Source organism: Vulpes vulpes, chromosome 3 (assembly GCF_048418805.1).
Source record: "Vulpes vulpes isolate BD-2025 chromosome 3, VulVul3, whole genome shotgun sequence".
Classification (NCBI taxonomy): domain Eukaryota; kingdom Metazoa; phylum Chordata; class Mammalia; order Carnivora; family Canidae; genus Vulpes; species Vulpes vulpes.
Window position 1 is genome coordinate 96,098,772 of NC_132782.1, and position 18,948 is coordinate 96,117,719.

Below are 18,948 nucleotides of genomic sequence, written 5' to 3' on the forward strand. Positions count from 1 at the left end.
ACTTCGATTCCCCCAGGTGCACCCAGTTCAAGAAGTAGCACTACCAGAATTTTTGGTTCTCAAATGTCAACAGGGTGTTATCTGTTATTCCTTCCAGTATTTTATTTATTAGAGAGAGAGAGAGAATAAATGAAGGGGGGGGGGGGAGAGCAGAGGGAGAACAAGAGCAGGCTCTCTGCTAAGCAGGGACCCCAAGGTGGAACTCGATCCCAGGACCCTTGGTATGACCTGAGCCAAAGGCAGACACTTAACTGATTGAGCCACCCAGGCACCCTTCCTTTCAGTATTTATTCAGCACCTACTAGGTGTCTGAGCACATGGCTTATCCAGGTGAGCAAGAGCTCAGTCACCAGTGGTGGCCTGGCCCAGTGCTTCAACATACTGACTGGAGGGGGGATGACAAATCTGCTGTTGCAAGCGGGAATGGTGTGGGTGGGGGTGGAGGTGCCTGCTCTTGTAGGGACAGCGAGCAGGGGTGTAAGCCAAGCCAGGTAGCGATGCAGGGCAGCTCCGGATGCCCCAAGCCACCCTCGGGAATAATGCATAACCTGATGTGTTAAAGTGCTTAGACCGCCCCCTGCAGGCCGCCAGTGACTCAAGGCCATTTGGCCAGGCGCAGGTCAAGATCAGAACTATGGCCTGGACTTGGGGCCTGAGTAGCTGAGAGGTTATGATAGACTGAGTGACACGTCGCTTGGGGAAGAGTTGTAATGATTTAAGGACTAGGCAAAAACCAAAACCACTTGTTAAATTTTTTAAATCAAACACTTTATTTCCACATAACAAGCGCAAAAAACTCCCAAACACTTTTAACAATACAATTAACGCAGTTATGAATTCAATTATATACTACTCAAAGCCCCAAAAGGTCAATCAGCTTAACGTTCCAAACATTTCCAAACGTGGTTTTTCAAAGCTACCTTTGGTTTTTGGAAAAACCAGTATGGAAGTCAATATACATTGAATGCATTGAACAACATTTGCTTGTAGGAAGGTGTCCGACATTAGCTCACACCTGGCAAGCCGGAGCATGATTTGAAGTCATACACTGGAATACACACACAGGTTTTGCCCCAGAGCTCCTGCGGTCAGGAGAGGGCCGTGAAGGGGGGAGGAAGGCCAGTCCAGGTTGTGGCATTTCTCATTTGTAACAGAGGTATGAGAGTTTAACACTAGAACACTGGCAAGTCATTAAGCTTCATGTTCCAAATGGTCTCTTGCTGAGGCTTGAGATGGGCACAAATGGTGGGGGAGATGAAGTCACAGGAGAGCTTTGAGCAACAAGATCCCAAAGATGCTCAGAGAGGGTAGGAAGGAGCAAGCTACAGTTTCCCATTGTTCTCACATTATTTCAGGGTGAAATTGTGGAGAAGTTCGGATAGAATGTTCAAATATTTGCTTAGATTTGTACTCAGTTGCTCTATGAGGACCCTCATAAACAGCAACGTTGAAACGTTCATTGTAAAAAAGAGCGTACAAAGAAATTCACAAAAAAGAGACAATTAATGTTGAGCAGCCAAAAAGTCATGGTTTATTATATCGGAAGGGATTTCATAATTCAAACACAACCAAACTGTACATTTTACAATCACATTCTATTTGTAAACAGTTAAAAGCCACTGACTTCTTTTGCATCTTAGGACACAAACAGTTAGATCAAGGCAATGAAATGATGGCAAATTCTGCGCTGTTAAAATGTTTACCCTTGTTTGGCCCGTCTTCTTTGACTAAGCAAGCATTATAATACCATTTGTGGGCAAAAAAAGGGGGCGAGGAGAAAGTAAGTTTAAAAATGGTGTAACTCGTTAGTTTGCAACAACATTTAAAATTTTCTTTATACAACGAACAATTCTGTAAGCCCAATACCTTGGCTACAGTATGCATAGTTACTGATTTCGGCTTTAAGGTACAACAGTTCAACATTAACACAGTCACAAGAGAGCAGAAACAGAGAGAGCCACTTGATGGGGTTACAAAAAATTATCACCTATTATTAGCAAACCATCATCACTCACTAATAAAAAGACAGCATCTGAAAGCAGAATGTCAACTCCAGCTTTAAGCGATTTTTTGTGGGTTTTTTTTTTGTGTTTTTTTTTGTTTTTTGTTTTGTTTTGTTTTGTTTTTTGGCAGAGAAAATTCTTTAACAGAGCAATATGTAGTATCAGTGCTAAAAGTTGGGGTTTTGTTTTTCCTATAAGAAACTACAAGGAGTTATTTTTTTTATTTTTTTATTTTTTAAATTTTTTTTCCTAACTGGGGAACTGGTTTTCCTGAGAACCATGCTCTTGGATTTAGGACAGGAATAGAAAACAAAAGAACATGGCCAAATGCTGCTCCTTTTTCCCAGAGATAGAAAGCATCTTGTAAATCATCCTCCATTGTTTTTTTTTTTTTTTGTCTTTTAAATTTTTTTTAAATGATGGAAGAGTAAACATTTTTTTTTTCTCAAAAAACAAACAAAAAAATCTGTAAACAAGAAGGTTCACCGTGGGAACCTTCAAAACAAAATGGAAAGCCTATTCAAAGTGCAGGGCCCGTCCTGGGTGGCAGGGGGGCTGCAAGTCACAGCTGTGGCCACAGTTTTTCAAACTGCAGAGCGAAATTCTTTAGTTTTATAACATGAAAACACTGGTGCAATACTTTCATTTATAGTCCTAAGTCAGCATCAGAACTCGGTCTTTTAAACTCCACGACACCACAGTAAGGTAGGCAAACATCAAGGCATAGTAGAGAGCGCACACCTTTAAGAACATCCTTGAGTAAACATTTACACTGGAACAGCTGCCCCCCCATATTGCCGATTAGACGAGAGAACATCATTCAGTGCAAAGTTAAAAGCTCATACATTATCAGCCCAAAAAAATGGTTTTGCAAAAAAAAAAAAAAGAGAGAGAGAGAGAGAGAGAAAGAAAGAAAGAAAGAAAGAAAGAAAGAAGAAAAAAGAAAGAGAGGAAGGAAAAAAGGGAGGGAGGGATGTGGAGGGAAACAGGGAAGGGGGGGTGGTGGTGAAAAAAAGAACCCAAAAGCTAAACATGATGAATATACACAAGTGAGCTCATTCTATACGGTTTAGCATGTATGGCGCTATTTGGGAGTGTAAATAGATAGATACCTTTTCACATTATAATATTGGCCTGCATGATTCAAGTATTCAAACTGATATGTTTCAGGGAAAACAAAGTGGAAAATGTGCAGAGAAGAGCTGTTCCCACAGGTGGCCCCTGGCTGCAGGCGGCGAGCCCAACTTAGTGCTCCTTTCTTTCGCTTCTTGAGGTCACAGTTCGTGAGTCTACATCTACACGTTACATGGACTCTCCACCCCCACCCAGGTGGTCAACAGAAAGAAAAGCATTAATGGGGGATGGGCTGCTAATTCCCCGGGGGTCGCTGCTGCTGGGAGGACCCCACAGGCTTGTGGAATAATGTGGGGTCCCCCAGAGTGAAGTGCCGTGAAGGTCTCCACAGTTAGTTCCCGACAGCCCAGCACCATTCCAGTGATTGAGATCGGTCCGGCTGGAGAACGAGTGGGAACAGTCGAGGGAGCCCAGCCGGCTCTGGCTGGACCCGAGAGACTGCCAGCCGGGAGAAGGGGTCAGAGACTGACTTTGTGCAAAGAAACGGCTGATCTCCTCTTCACTGGCAAACTCAGCAAGAATAGTAGTGTTCCCCAATACACACCTGGAGGGAAGAGACACAGGGGGCGCGGTGAAGACTCAGGGGATCTGGAAGATCTGACTGACTCGAAGTGAGAGGAGCACTCAGCTTCTGCTCAAAAGGCGAGGAGGATGGTGGGGGGTGGGGTGGTGGTGACATGCCCATCGCAGGGCTCTCCGGAGCCCGGAGCAAAACCTGCCCCGTGTGTATGGTGGTGGTATCCAGCTAGATTAAGGCCTTTTGCCTCCTACAGGTGATTTAAGAGATTTCCTAAGGCCAGTTTGAGGGGTGATGCTTCACCTTAGGAGTACTGACCTTAGAACGCAAGATAGAGGCGAGGTCGCTGCCTTACAATGCCCTTTCACCGCGGGACCCCACGCGCTGGCCCGGAGAGGACACACAGTGCCACCAGCTGTCCTTCCATACACAAGGGAACCCCACACTCTACTCATCAGGAGGGCATTTTCCAAGTGTCACACACCGGATGGCCAACTTACATGTGCAGAGACTTTTGTGCCTTCACTACCTCTTCTTTTGAACTGTAACGGACCAAAGCATTTCCATGTGGGAGGTTCAGGTGGAATGTTATCAGTGGGCCATGCTGCATGCACAGAGTACGCAGAGTTGAGCCGTCAATCTAGGAAACAGAGCATGAGGGGGCCGCCAGTTAGATGAGCTGCCACGAGGACCATCCGGGGACATCGTCCTCTCTTTCCTGCCCGAGGCTCTTCACTCCTGCTGCCATTCTTCACTGGGGCTCACTGCCGGGATGGGGTACGGTGCCCCCCTCCCCACCTCCACTGGTCCCAGAGCCATACCTCTGTGGCCTCTAGACTCCTGGACATTCCCCAGATCCCCACTTCCTTAGTTAGCCATGCCCCTGCTGTGGCTTCATGTCTTCTCTCTTCCCTGCCCTGAGGACAGGATTCATCAAGGCACTGCTCCCTGGGAGAGGAGGGGCGGGCTCTTAACATCCAGCCTCCAGAGGAGGGGTGGTCCGGGGCCTAAGGAGATGTTCCCATCCAGAAGAGCAGACCAGGGTTTCTCAAGAGCAGTACCAGGACCGCCTGCATCACAATGATCTGAGTGCCTTCAGGAGGGTGCAGACCCCGATCTTAGCCCGGATCTGCTCCATCAGAGGCTCTGGAGCCAGACTGGGGATCTATTTCGCTTGGCTCGGTGCACGTTCTACAGGGTAAACAAACACGGGTGGGACCGCAGCCCGCCTGAGGCCTCCGAGGACCATCCTCATCACTCCTCCCTCTGCCCAGCCTGGAGTCTACTCGGCCTCAGCTCAGCAACACTGGGACCTGCTGCGGTGCACCTGGCGCACGTCTACTGGCCAGGACGCCGGCTTGCTTACCTGAGGTGTGAGGTTCTTTAGAACAAGCCAATTTGTTATTCTCCCTGAGCTGCTCTCACCCCAACTGGAACCTGAGGACAAACAAGGCCAGGTCAGTTTTCCAAGGCTGTGGCCTCAGTGACACTGAGGACATGCACATCCCCATCAGGTGACAGCTCTGCAGGGCCACCTGGCCCCTGGCCCCCTCCCCTTCCCTGTGGGGTCTTCTTCTCTCGGCTCAGAGGGCCCCTTGCTCCAGCTCTGACCACACTTTACTTCTTGGGGCAGGTGGCTCTGCCTCTGGGCACTGAGCTCAGACAGCCCGCAGCTCACTGCACCGCATGCTTTTTGATCTATTTATAAAGCTCACACTATTTAAAAATGACACCCTCTGGGGAAAGACCCCAGTTTCTGATTATCGAAGGTATTGTCTGGTGACCCTGCATGCATGTCTTACGGGGGATTTCAAAGCTTGCTATCAGTGCCCATCAATAGACAAAAGGCTAAGGACAACGTGGTGTGTATACAGGATGGAGTATTACTCAGCTACAAGAAAGGATGAGATCCTGCCATGTGTGACAACATGGATGGACCTGGAAAGTATTGTGCTGAAATACGTCACAGAAAGACAAATACCATACGATTTTACTTGTATATGGATTTTAAAAAACAAAACAAAGAAACAAAGCTGAATCAGACCTATAAATACAGAGAACAAACTGATGGTTGCTGCGGTAGGGGTGGGTGGTGGGCAAAACGGGAAGGGGAAGAGGGAGGTACGGACTTCCGGTTATGGAATGACTAAGACCCCAGAGGAAAGGTTCAGTGTCGAGAATACAGTCAGTGGTACTGATATAGTGTGTGGGGCAGAGGATAGCTCCATGTGTGGCGAGTGCAGCATCGGTGCAGACTTGCTGCATATGTCATATGTCTGAAACCACTGTAATGATGTGTCCACTGTCCTTCAATCAGAAAGAGCAAGCTTGCAATAGCCCAGACATTTCTGTTTCTGTCTGGGCTCCAGAGGAGCTCCAACATCGGCCTTACTGCTCTGACCCAAGGCACTCGTGCTCCTGACAGCAGAACTTTATGACCCAATCATTCCTAGGAGTATGAGGTACCCCACCAACACTACAGTGTGCCTTAGGAAGACAGCTCTGTGACACAGCCCCTGCCTACTCATCTCTTCCTGCACTGAGTCATCTCACCCTCAAGTCTCTAACAACTCCAACAAGGAGCACCAGAGCTTTCCTGGGCCACTCGCACCTTGGCACACATGTCCCCTCTGCTTTGTCTGGCCTACCTTTACTTGGTTCCACCAACCCTCCTGAGCAGGGCGCTTCTAGGCCACTTTATTATCCTCCATCACTGTGTACTACTACCAGTCACTTAGCTGGCACTTGGAAATGCCTGTGGCTTGAAAGAACCACTCACATAGAACACCTACTACATTCATATGCATTTAGTAGCTTGGATCCTTTCATGTAATTAAAACTGCAGCACACGTACATCAGGGCAGGGACACAATGCCAGTCCAAATCCAGTGGTAGTCATGTAGAGGAGGAGCAGGAAGGGAGGGGAAATGGGTGGTGGTATTCCTGGGACCGTGTGGCTTATGCCTGGTGGCCCTGTGTGGTTAACTACCAGTACCCTCCTTCATGCTTACATGTCCCTCTTGAAACAATACATGTTACGACCATCCTCAGTACACAGGCCAAGCTTCCATCCACACAGGCCTCCTTCCTCACAGCCCTGCTGGGCGGCTCCCACCTGCCCCAGCCTTTCCACACCTGCCACGAGCAGGAAGTAAGCATATGTTCTCAGACACACTCCGGAGAACTTCTGAGAGAAACAAGACGTCCATTCCTTAACATTGTTGTAGGTCTTTGGCTAAATGTTCTTAAGCAAACCAGGTACGATTTTAAGTAAAATTTAAGACAAAGACCTAGAAATTTTAGAAGATGGCACTGCGCTGGGAGTTGCATGTCTGTTTAAATTCAAATCCTATTTCACAGTGGGTAATGCACAGGTCTCTGTTAGATTCAACTGTGGGTACTGGTTCCTGTTCAGCAAATAAACCATAAGAAACCATCCCAGGAAGCATGTTTGTCTTACCTGGGGTGTACCTGGCGTCAGAATTTCCCCATCCTCCACCTACACGAAGGGGAGAGTTATCCCACGTAGACAAGGGTGGCTTCTGACCAGTGAGTCCCGGAGGTGGGCGGGACGGAGCAGTGATGTTTTTAGGTGGTAAAGGGACCTTCCACAGCTCATGAGCCAGAGAGGTGTTTGTAACTGAACCAGGAGACCATGTCAATTTGGAATCACTATTTCTGGCTACTCACGGGGAAAAAAAACACAGGGTGGGGGGAGGGGGTGGAGATAATGCTTTTAGAAAAGAGAAAATTTAAATGATAGCACTCATTCTCCTAAGAAAAGCAAATCAGCCAAAAAGAACTCTGTTAAAAAATCCCCAAGTCAAAAAAAAAAAAAAAAAAAAAAAAAAATCCCCAAGTCAAACTAAACTGCCAAAAAACCCCACAAAAGCCAAAAGGGAACTACTCCCTTACTCAAAATACTCAAACCAGTTGCCTGTTATTAATAATTTCAAGACTTATGAAATTCTTAGCTCAGTGTACAAAACCGTACTGTAATCGAAATCAAAACAAAACAAAAAAACACTGCTTTCAATTGCCCTAAGACACCAACTGGGAACTCCTTACCTTTATGACTCTGAGTCACTCGAGATCGTCACACAGGTCATTAAATAGATTTTAGAACACTCTGGTTTGCACACGGGAAAAAGGGCCACAAAAGTAGTCCCAGCTCAAGGAGTCATCAAAGCAGACGTTCACCAGGTGCCTCTCTGTGCCGAGCCCCAGGCTGCTGGGCACGAGGTACATACTACCTCTAATCCTGACACACATTCTACCTAGGATCAGAGAGCTTAAGCAACTTGCCTATGGGTACCATGCACAGCCAGGATTCAAACTCAGGCCTGTCTGGCGTTAAAAAACAAACAAATAAATAAACAAACAAAAAAAAAAAAAAAAAAAAAAGAGGGATCCCTGGGTGGCGCAGTGGTTTGGCGCCTGCCTTTGGCCCGGGACACGATCCTGGAGACCCGGGATCGAATCCCACGTCGGGCTCCCGGTGCATGGAGCCTGCTTCTCCCTCTGCCTGTGTCTCTGCCTCTCTCTCTCTCTGTGTGACTATCATTCATAAATAAACAAACAAACAAATAAATAAATAAAAAATAAATTAAAAATAAATAAATAGATAAAAAGAAAGCTCACTCCTGACGTGTGCTGCCTCATGGTGGTGGGGGTGTGCAGTGATCAGGCCCACAGTAAACTATTTGAAGATAATTCTAAAAAAACCACGAGAGGGCAGAAGTGCATGGAAAATTTTATCACTTCTGTCACTGTCCACTACTTTTCTACTTGATTTTTAAAGTGCAAATCCTTTAAATCAGAGTGAGTCAAAGCGTGGTCGGAAGACTGGTCACTACGCAGGTTCTCACTGGTCTGGGACAGAATATGTACAGAAATTCAGAGCGAGCGCCTGTAAACGGACAATGGTCTGCCATTGCCACAGGCCCCCAATTATGGGATCGCTTTCTAACAATTCCAAGTTCAGGTTTACTATACTTTACAGAAGTATCAGTCTGCAAAGGTTTGGAAAGTACAAAAATAAAAGCTGCTACTTTTGAGAACTGCTTCACATGAAATTGCATTTAATTGAGCTGGCTCTTGGATGACAGCAAGACTGGCTCAGCGAAAGTGGGTTGTTTTAGAAAATATAGTCAACTTTAATAAGGGACAAATAGTGTCACAAGTATTTTCCCAGGCTCGGGAATATATTCTCCTGCATCCCCGAGAAGACTTCAGCTAGTGAGAGGAGAGTTCCACACAATAGCCCCAGCCCCAACCCCAGCCCCAGGTGCTGGCTCCCCCATTCCTTGGCAAGCCCAGGACAAGGCCCACCTGAAGTGCTTTGTGCTGTACTGCTGAGGGGAACGTTGTAGTTGGAGGCACGAATGGATGACCAGGCACTAGTTGAAGGCAGCGTGGTGTTCAAGGATGAGGATGACCCTACGTGGGGGAAGAGCCCAATTAGTCAGCCCCAGAACAAGGGACATGGCAACTTGAAGAATAAGCAGAAGCATCCAGTGAGGTTTCAATGTAACAGTAAGGTCACAAGGAAAGAAATGGATGCTGGGACCCAGGGACGGTGCCCAAGGCTGCACCTGCCTACCTGCCTTCACAGCAGTGCACCCAAAGGGCCTGCTCATCATTCTGACTTGGGGTGGCTCAGGGAGGCATCTTCCCTCCCCTGCCTGACTCTCGGAACTACCTGTGAGAAGGCACTCCACGGTGACACTCTGAGACAATGCTGGCTCTCAGTACCAATCTGGGCTCCAAAAGGAGGGCTAGTTCCTCCTGCCCCCAAGCCCTGTCTGAACTACAGCGACATCTTACCAGAACCCCCACGCCCAGAGCACCCTGGCACTAGCACCAGCACGCCCTCACCTTCTGTCGCCCCCCCCAGCAGCCTCACAAACCCAGGCTTTCCCCTTATTTTTGACTCCCCCCCACCCCTTGGTTGATCATCATTCTCGCCCCAGGCTGGACTGTCATCTGGATCTGTAACAGCTCCATTCTGGCTTCCCACTCCATCCCTTTTGCCCACCACCATCAATGCCTGTGCCCTCAATGGCAAGACTTCTCAAAACCTTCAATGGTTCACTTCTTCTAACATCAGATCTAAACTCTCCTGACTAACAATCTTCCACAAACACGGAAGAAGTCGGTTTCTGCATGCTGCCTGATTCTTTTTTTTTTTTTCTTCTGCCTGATTCTTCTATCAACTACATACAAGGCTGTGTGAGGCTCTACCCTTGGCTCTGTCCCCACTGTTTTGCTGGGAAAGCAAAGGGTACTTTAACTACTTCTGCATAGTTGTCTGTTAAATTCAGTCATTTTAGAATGAGGAGGATTCTTTCCTTACACTGTGATATGGCAAACACCCACTAACAAAATGTCATTCATTTAATGTAAAACAGCATTTTATACCTTGTTATGAACGGTTTAGAGGAACAGGCGGGTGTAGGTTTTGAACAGAATCAGAAAATATTTTCTTTCACTCCATTCACCTTCCTTCTGGTGCACACACAGAATACTCTACTCTGGAGTGAGGAATCCCCATATGGTAGGTGGTAGGATGATTTTATTTGATAACTTATTAAAAAGTGCATCTGGACTGGAGGGACTCTTCAACTGGTCTTAATTTTCACTTTCGGGCAAGCCTGGGTGGCTCAGCAGTTGAGCATCTGTCTTCGGCCCAGGGTGTGATCCTGGAGACCCGGAATCGAGTCCCATGTTGGGCTCCCTGCATGGAGCCGAGCCTGCCTCTCCCTCTGCCTGTGTCTCTGCGTCTCTCATCAATCAATAAATAAAATCTTAAAAAAGAAAAAAAAAAAAAAACCCACAAAAAACAAAAAACTCACTTTCAGAGAGACAAAGCTAAATTGCTTCTTCACACAAAAGTCCTTTAACAACCACAGTGTATAAATGAATAATAATATTCTTTATATAAATGAAGACTACCTGAATCTTTTTAATCTTTAGAAACATCCATTTCTTAATACAATACTGAAACTTGAAACTTGCTATAAGGTAGGGAACGACCTTTCAGTTGCTACTATAATTCCTGGAAGACAAATATTTGTTGGTCCTTTGTTTTAAGTAAACCTATGTGTTTATCATATCTAGTGATAATAAATCCTCCTCATTTTTAAAGTGGCAAAGAGTCACCTATAGGAAAACTGAGAATCCACTTTTCATTTTCATGATTCCATTGGATGTCAGGTGCTATGACAGGCTGAAAGTTTCACATCTGCCTTGAGCCATTCTTAAACCATGTCATCTAGCATCATTCAGAAATTCTGATTTGTACCCGCCTACGTACCACTGTTCCTGTCCCTGAGGTGGTCAACTTCCCGCACAGTATTAATTGAAAGATTGTTTATGACACTGCCAGGAGTGACGTAAGGGTCAGTTTCAGGGTCAATGTTTGGATAACCTTTCCATGGTTCACCAGGGCGAAATTCTGGAAACAAAAACTTAAAATTAGTTCAGGCTTAATCATCACTTAAAAAAATCCATTATTAAACATCTAAAAATTATATTCCTAATGTCTATGCAATTCTTAAGTATTTTCCAGTTAATACTAACACTCTAAAAGGTTGATTCAGTACTATGATTAGTGTAACATAAGGGGCTATTTATGAAAAACTTGCGTATTTTTACAAGTGAAATCATCTGTGTTTATATGTTTTTAGACTGTAACGTTTTATTTTTAAATTTTATTTTTAAGTAAACTGTACACCCAATGTGAAATTCAAACTCACAACCTGGAGATCAAGAGCTGTATGCTCTACAGACTGAGCCAGCCAGCTGCTCCTAAACGGTAACATTTTAAAGTGCTTTATTAGATTATGAGCTATAGCAATGTAAACAGAAAGGAAGACTTTAAGTGCATTTTTCATAATGCCTCAGTCAGGATGAAACACCATCAAGTTAGTCCCCTGACGCAGATGAAGAGGAACACTGAACAAAGGCTATATGCTCTTCCTTACACCAGCCAGTGAGGCTCAATCCCCTTCACTGCCTGGTTACATGCCAGACTGGCTCCTCTACCCGAGACTCAATGCTGAGCTTTCCATGTGTCATGTGTGCACTTTTCCCACCTTTAGCAGAAGTCAGTCCAATCTGCCAGAACTGGGCTACTTCACTAGAACATCTAGAGATAAGGAAATCACAATGGAAACAAAGCACTGTGATAGAAGCCGTCAGCCTTTTACCTGGTGGCCAGTTAACACTGCTAGAGCCGTTAGGCGATTTGGCACGTGGCCAGCCATCTCCTATTGAACCCGGAGGGCTGGCTGGAGAAGTACTGCTGTTCATAAAGTCATAGGGAACAAATGGAGACTCTTCCAGCCTGAAACCACTTGAAATAGCACCTAAAGAGAAAAAAATGAAAATGAATGTGAGGCAAAATACACTAGCAAATTTACTTCTTATAGTTTCACAAGAACACTCTGTATTGTATCTGTGGTCCCAAACTGTGTTCTGTAGATTGAGTGAAAAGGCAAGGGGAAAAGAAAACTCTGAACTCTTCCAGGCTTCAATCACTTTTAGTTCTCTTATGTCCTGAGGTCTGAACATTATCAAGTGAATTTTATTTTAAGGAGAAAAACAGGGCCCATAATCATCAATAAGTGACCAGAGTATGGGCACAAACTTAATTCCAAATCATTAAAACACTTGTATTTTGGCCTGAATTAAAAACAGGCACAGTGGGGCAGTCCGGGTGGCTCGGCGGTTTAGCACTGCCTTCGGCCCAGGGCATGATCCTGGAGACCCGGGATCGAGTCCCACGTCGGGCTCCCTGCGTGGAGTCTGCTTCTCCCTCTGCCTGTCTGTCTCTCATGAATTTAAAAAAAGAAAAAAGAAAAAAAGGCACAGTGGACTCCTTATCAGGGGGATGTGTGCTGTTGGGAGGTTGGTGAATAAGGAGAATTGGAGGGAAGAAGCACGGCTATGGTAAAGAAAGAATTATGGTGGAGAACACTGTAAGTGGCAGAGAGGTATCTGAGAATCCAGGAAACTGCTATGACCGCTGTATATAACGAAAACAAATATCCTTTATCAGGATGTTTACATTTCTACCTATACACACAACCCTTGTGACTATACACGGAATCAGTAAAGATACCTGTTACTGAATTCAGTGTGCAATCCCACAAAAAGACAACTTACTCTTGCTTATAAACGGTCATTTGTTTTCTGGCGATTTATCCTCCATACTCATCTCTGAACACATCTTAAAATGATTAATGCTTTACACAAGCGAACACCCCCTCGCCCCCTAGCAGAACAGCTTGGGCTGCCACACTATGTGCTGGTCCTGTGGAGGCACAGACCAAGAGGCCGGGCCACACTACAGCATAGTCTACCAACAGCCTGGTGGGTACACAGAGGATGGAAAGGGAACAGAGGGAGGGCCACGCTGGCATGCAAGAAAGGTCCAGGGAGGAGACTCTGGGCAGTAGGAACAGCCTGCACAAAGACCTGAGGAGAAAAGCAGCTTGGCATGTGTGAGGAACTGAAAGACCTTTTTTTTTTTTTTTTTTTTTTTAGATTTTATTTATTTAAGAGAGAGAGCACGCGTACGCGCACCAAGAGCACGGATAAGCAGGGGAAAGGGCAGAAGGAGATGGAGAAGCAGGCTCCTCACTGAGCAGAGAGCCCAACTTGGGGCTTGATCCCAGGACCCCGAGATCATGACCTGAGCCAAAGGCAGATGCTTAACGGAGGCCCCCAGGCATCCCTGAAATAAAGTTCTGACAAACACCAGGAGAGTGAGTAACATGAAGCAGAAGCCTGAGGTGTGCAGTGCGCGCTCTGGCTACCCCAGGCCCTGCCAAACCTGACTGTTCCTGAAGGCATTGGATTTTGCAACCCCTTCCTGCAAGGCTTTGAGCACCCAGCAAGGAGTTCTTTACATTGTGACACCGCCTGATTTGTCCTGAGATCACCGCAGCTGCAGCATGGAGAACTGAAGGCATGCCAGCAGAGAACTCGAGGCAGCCAACTGTGCCCTGTGGAAGGAGCACGGGCACCATTCACAGACGGATTGGGTGTGGAGGCCGGAGAAAGGAAGAAATCAAGTACATCTTTTAGACCCAGATATCCAGCACAGGATGAATGGATTAACCAAATATGGCACTGTCCGATACAAATGTAAATACAAACGCGCATACATGTTTGCACGCAGATGAACCCTGAGAACATCATGCCACACCAACAAAGGCCCATCACAGAGGACTGGATCACATATGGTTCCACCACCATGAATCGTCCAGCACAGGCAAATCCACGGCACACAGACTCGTTCTTGTGCACGACTGGGAGGGAAGGGAAGGGGCGGTGCAAGGAGAAACTCCTCCAGGGCTCTTCTGGGGCAGGGGAAATGTTCAACTCGCACAACTCAGAGGATACTAAAAGTCACCGAGCCATACTTTTAAAAGGTAATTGCATTATATGTGAACTAAGCTTCTAGCTTCAATAACCCAATGTGAGGATGCACGCTTGCTAGTTAGGAGGAGAGAGGGTGAAGAGGAAAACCAACACCCACCCACTCCTGCCAGCTCTGAAACAGGTGTGAGGAAAAGCCTTTACCACAGACACAAGGCTGCTCTGGCTATGAGCGTCTGGAAAAATACAGGAGAGCCCTAAATGTTGCTTTAGGCCTTGTTTACTCCATGACAAAGGCTCCCCTGGTTGCAGTCATAGTGCCCCACTTTCTGGATCAGTTCTTCCGGTAGCAGAGCTGGCCTTTTGACAGGACCTCATGTCACCAGTGCTGGTGGGCATCAACCGATTCCTGACTTGGCACACTTATTCCACCAATTCCATCCCCTCTCTTCTCTTGCTTCCTTATCTACTTACTTTTATCTGAGTGAAAAGTGTGTCTTTTTTGTAAAGTGAATTAAAATCACTTGGGAGCTGAGTGGGGTATGAACAAAGTAACAGTTGCAAGTAATACACAGTAAGCAAGCACAGATGCCAAATTTTAAGTGATTCACTCTTCTGCAAGAACCTGAGATCTACGTATTCCCCCCTTTCAGTAATAAATAAATAAATAAATAAATAAATAAATAAATAAATAAATAAATAAATAAATAAATCCACTTCTACTTATTAAAACTTCACTTTATTAACAAGGAAAATAGGCTGGACATAAAGGCAGCTACAGTCCAGTTATGTTTTATTAACCACTGCATGGGAGGAGGTGCAGAAAATGGAAGGTAGGGTTGTATGGGTGGCAGGTGTAGCTGGAAGCGAGCAGGCCTGGATTTGCACTGGAGACACACCGTGGTCTTAAGAGGCAAGTGTGTTGGGACGCTTGGGTGGCTCAGTGGTTGAGCGCCTGCCTTGGGCTCAGGGCATGATCCTGGAGTCCCAGGATCGAGTCCCACATCAGGCTCCCTGCGTGGAGCCTGCTTCTCCCTCTGCCTAGGTCTCTGCCTCTCTCTCTATGTCTCTCATGAATAAATAAATAGAATCCTTAAAAAAAAAAAAAAAAAAAAAAAAGGCAGGTGTGTTGTGAGCCAACCACGAAGGCAGTAACTAAGAGGAAGTCCATGCTGACAGGCCACGTAAAGGGTAGTAGAGTCCCACCCTGTCCTAGTGCTTAAGTGCTCTGCAGGTGTTGCCTTATTCATCATCAAGACACCACAGGAGGTACTACACCAGATTCCCATTTAGAAGGTAAAGGTTAAGTTATTTGCCAATAGCTAATAAGTAGCAGAGTTAGCTCTCAAATCCAGGATATTTATTTTGCCATTTTGTCATCTGAGTCAACTACCATTCCCATTCTTTAGAAAAATTCCAAATGGGTATGCCACCAAATGGCAAATTCGACTTAGAATTCAGATTTGTTTGATTTAGGGTTCAAAGTTCTTTCTGCCACATGACTATCTCACCGTCAATTTCTGATAATCATTAGTCCAATGTTCACAAATCAGCAAACTGACCTTTAAGATAAGTTTAGTCAAATAAAGTTTCAGGATAAAATCCAACAGAAAGGAACAAATGTCACAAAAATATCCTTTTGGTATTAATCAGAGGAATAGATATGATGTTGCTTAAGTTAGAAAGCAAAGAGGCTCTCCTGGCTCCCCTATTATCTTAAATCACAAAGTCCTAACAATTCTGCTTACCATGGTTGTTGTTTTGGTTTGTTCGTTCTTTTGCACACCAGCAAAGCCTTCTTAATTACTTTGTTAAGGGTCCCTTGTATGCAGCAAAGATTTGGATTTTGCTTTATGATTCAATGTGAATTTCTTTCATATTTAATAAATTAGCTTAGCCCATTTATATTTATCAATTTGACATATATTTGGTCCCAGTTTTTCATTATTTTATGATGCCTTCTATTTCTCTATAGACTCTTTAAAAACTCTTTGAAAATGTGGTATCTGTTTTTATTTTTTTCTGAAATTGTGGAGGGTTTTTTTTAAAGATTTATTTATTTATGATATATATATATATGTATATATATATATATATATATATATATATAGAGAGAGAGAGAGAGAGAGAGAGAGAGAGAGGCAGAGTCACAGGAGGAGGGAGAAGCAGGCTCCATGCCGGGAGCCCGACGTGGGACTCGATCCCGGGACTCCAGGATCGCGCCCTGGGCCAAAGGCAGGCACTAAACTGCCGAGCCACCCAGGGATCCCCAGGAAAAGATTTTATAAATGGCCTTCTAGTTGCATAATCTAAGGACCATAAAGCATCACAGATAATTTAGTCCAATCCTGCTGTGATACACAATTTTCCGATCAGATGTCCTTGCCTCCATTCCACCCTATTTCCCTTAATAAATCTAGCTTTCTTTACTCTGGGGGTTGTGCAGTAAAGGGGTTAGCACAGTAGGTCTAGTGTACAAAGAGCTTTTCAGGCCTGGCTCTTAACTCCTCCAAGCCCAGAGAATACCCTGCAGGTAAGAGTACCTTTGCAGACCCTGGGCCTCAGCCATACCAGATCGTTTATGGCAATAACATGACTTCTGGTGAACACCTGTTTCTGTCTATCTAAGGCCTGGGTCATACTGTGTTTTTATCTGACCTCTGACAGGTCTGCAGGGGATTGGGGACTGACTGGTGCAGGTGCTTGATGACTATTATGACTGGCCGCAGTAGAAACCCAGGACATCAATCTTGGGAGAGCTTCTTTGGTCGGTAATACTTTGTACGTGGTTTCATACGTCACTGCTGGAGAATTAGGTCTGTGAAACTCCAATGGGAGGGGACAATAGGAAATTTCTCCTGGACTGTGCCCGAAGCGTCTTTTTCCCCTGCTAACTTTCAATTGATTCTTTTGCTGTAATTAATACTCATAACCATGGGTATTACAGCTTTTCTGAGTTCTGTCAATTCTTCTGGTAAACCACTGAACTTGAAAGTGGTCTTGGCCACCTCTGACACACAAGATCTCCTGCACTTGCTCTTCCTTCTTGCTCCAAAATTAACTTACTAGAGCTAAACGGTGATAAAAAGACAACCCACCTAAGATTGTGTTGCAAGTGGTCAATGCCAGCCAAGGCCTTCCCCACAGGCCTCTCCTCCCCACGGGCTCAGCTTATGTCTGATATAAGCCTGAATATGACTATTACATCACCCCTCTTAACAATGACCTCTATGCTGCTCTACTGCTAGGGGATAACAGCCCCTCTTATCTATAACAGGGAAGCACAAATGCCAGCAAGGCTGCTCAGCATTTATAAAGAAGCAGAGGAGGCCGGTTACAGGCAAAATGCCATGGTCCTTCTCCAAACAAAAACACCACTATGGGGAAATATTTCCCCGGTTACGGACTATAGGAAAATCTCTCTCCACCAAAGAGAGGAGGGGCACAGGTGTGAGGGGAGTGAGAAGAGAAATGAAGCAAACCCCCCCCCCCCCCCCACAGTCCCAAGTAAGGGCAAAGACAAATGACACCAGCACTAAGCTGAGGAGAGAAGACAATAGGGAGGACAATGAGCCGCAAGCGCATGGGCTATGGGCTACTCTGCTCTGGGTGTGTACTGCTTTGGAGTCTGGGGCCGCCAGACCTCTGTATTTCTTTCTTTCTTACTTTTTCTTTTTTTAAAAGATTTTATTTATTTATTTATTTATTCATGAGAGAGAGAGAGAGAGAGAGAGAGGCAAAGACACACATGCAGAGGAAGAAGCAGGCTCCATACAGAGAGCCAGACTTGGGACTAGATCCCGGGACTCCAGGATCATGCCCTGGGCCAAATGCAGGCGTTAAACAGCTGAGCCACCCAGAGATTCCCAGACCTCTGTATTTCTAATGAGATGCGAGAAGTCAGAATTTGTATGTGAAATTGCCTGAATGTTTACATAGATGTTGGTTCAAAAAGATGACTTTCAAAATAGTGAGGGTCTAACAAAACGTAACATGTGGGCTGGCAGCTTTGGGAGAGAGCCCTCCTGAATACACTTAGATGTGAATTTTTTTTGTAAGGGAAAAAGGAAAATTACACCAAAGTATTAACATAATAGGATAACATTTTTTTTTTATTTATTCATGAGAGACAGAGAAAGAAGCAGAGACACAGGCACAGGGAGAAGTACGCTCCTTGTGGGGAGCCCAACATGGGACTTGATCCCAGGACACTGGCATCATGCCCTGAGCCAAAGGCAGATGCTCAACCACTGAGCCACCCAGGTGCCCCTGTTTAATTTTATATTAGGAGAAGGGAAAACAAAGCCAACAAAGAGTGAACCCAAGAAGATTCTAAGTCTCTGCCAGGAGAGAGAAAGATACTAAGGGGAGAGAGGAGGAGCCACTGATCAAAAAGGAGCAGTTCGGTGAGCAAGTGAGAGTAACTGGAGGGTTATCATTATAAGAAAAAGCATTTTCTTTAAAAAAAAAAAAAAGTAAAAAAAAAAAGATTGAAGCGCTTTTTTAAAAGGCCATTATTCCCCCCTTTTATTCTTTTTTAAAGATTTTATTTATTTGAAAGAGAGAGCATGAGAGCACAGGCAGTGGTAGTGGTAAGGGGTAGAAGGAGAAGCAGACTCCCTGCTGAGCAAGGACCCTGATGTGGGGCTGGATCCTGGGATCCCAGGATCATGACCTGAGCTAGAGACAGACAACTGACTGAGACATCCAGGTAGGTGCCCTCCTTTTTTTTTTTTTTTTTCTTGAGAGAAATCGAGCTAGTACGAGTGGGCCAAAGGGAGAGAATCTCAAGCACACTCCACACCCAGCACAGAGCCCGATGCAGGGCTTATCTCACAACTCCGAGATCATGACCTGAGCCAATATTAAGAGTTGGATATTTAACCGATTGAGTGATCCAGTGTCCCT

General features: G+C 45.4%; 1 protein-coding gene across 50 annotated transcripts in view; it reads right to left on the reverse strand.

Annotated features, from left to right (window-relative positions):
- Nucleotides 1–743: 743 nt before the first annotated feature.
- TNRC6A (trinucleotide repeat containing adaptor 6A) overlaps nt 744–18,948 on the reverse strand; it is a 207,413-nt gene continuing 189,208 nt past the window's right edge. For 45 of the 50 annotated variants that reach the window (XM_072753650.1, XM_072753642.1, XM_072753635.1 and 42 more), the window contains 7 exons: nt 11,865–12,023; nt 10,970–11,110; nt 8,986–9,093; nt 7,115–7,336; nt 5,021–5,091; nt 4,155–4,294; nt 744–3,681 (listed from right to left, as the gene is read on the reverse strand). In XM_072753650.1, the coding sequence (XP_072609751.1) occupies nt 3,306–3,681; nt 4,155–4,294; nt 5,021–5,091; nt 7,115–7,336; nt 8,986–9,093; nt 10,970–11,110; nt 11,865–12,023 (1,217 nt within the window). In that variant the 3' untranslated portion in view covers nt 744–3,305. Of the gene's footprint in view, nt 3,682–4,154; nt 4,295–4,475; nt 4,603–5,020; nt 5,092–7,114; nt 7,337–8,985; nt 9,094–10,969; nt 11,111–11,864; nt 12,024–18,948 lie in introns of all 50 variants that reach the window. The other 5 variants (XR_012000602.1, XR_012000601.1, XR_012000600.1 and 2 more) reach the window with 1 other exon arrangement.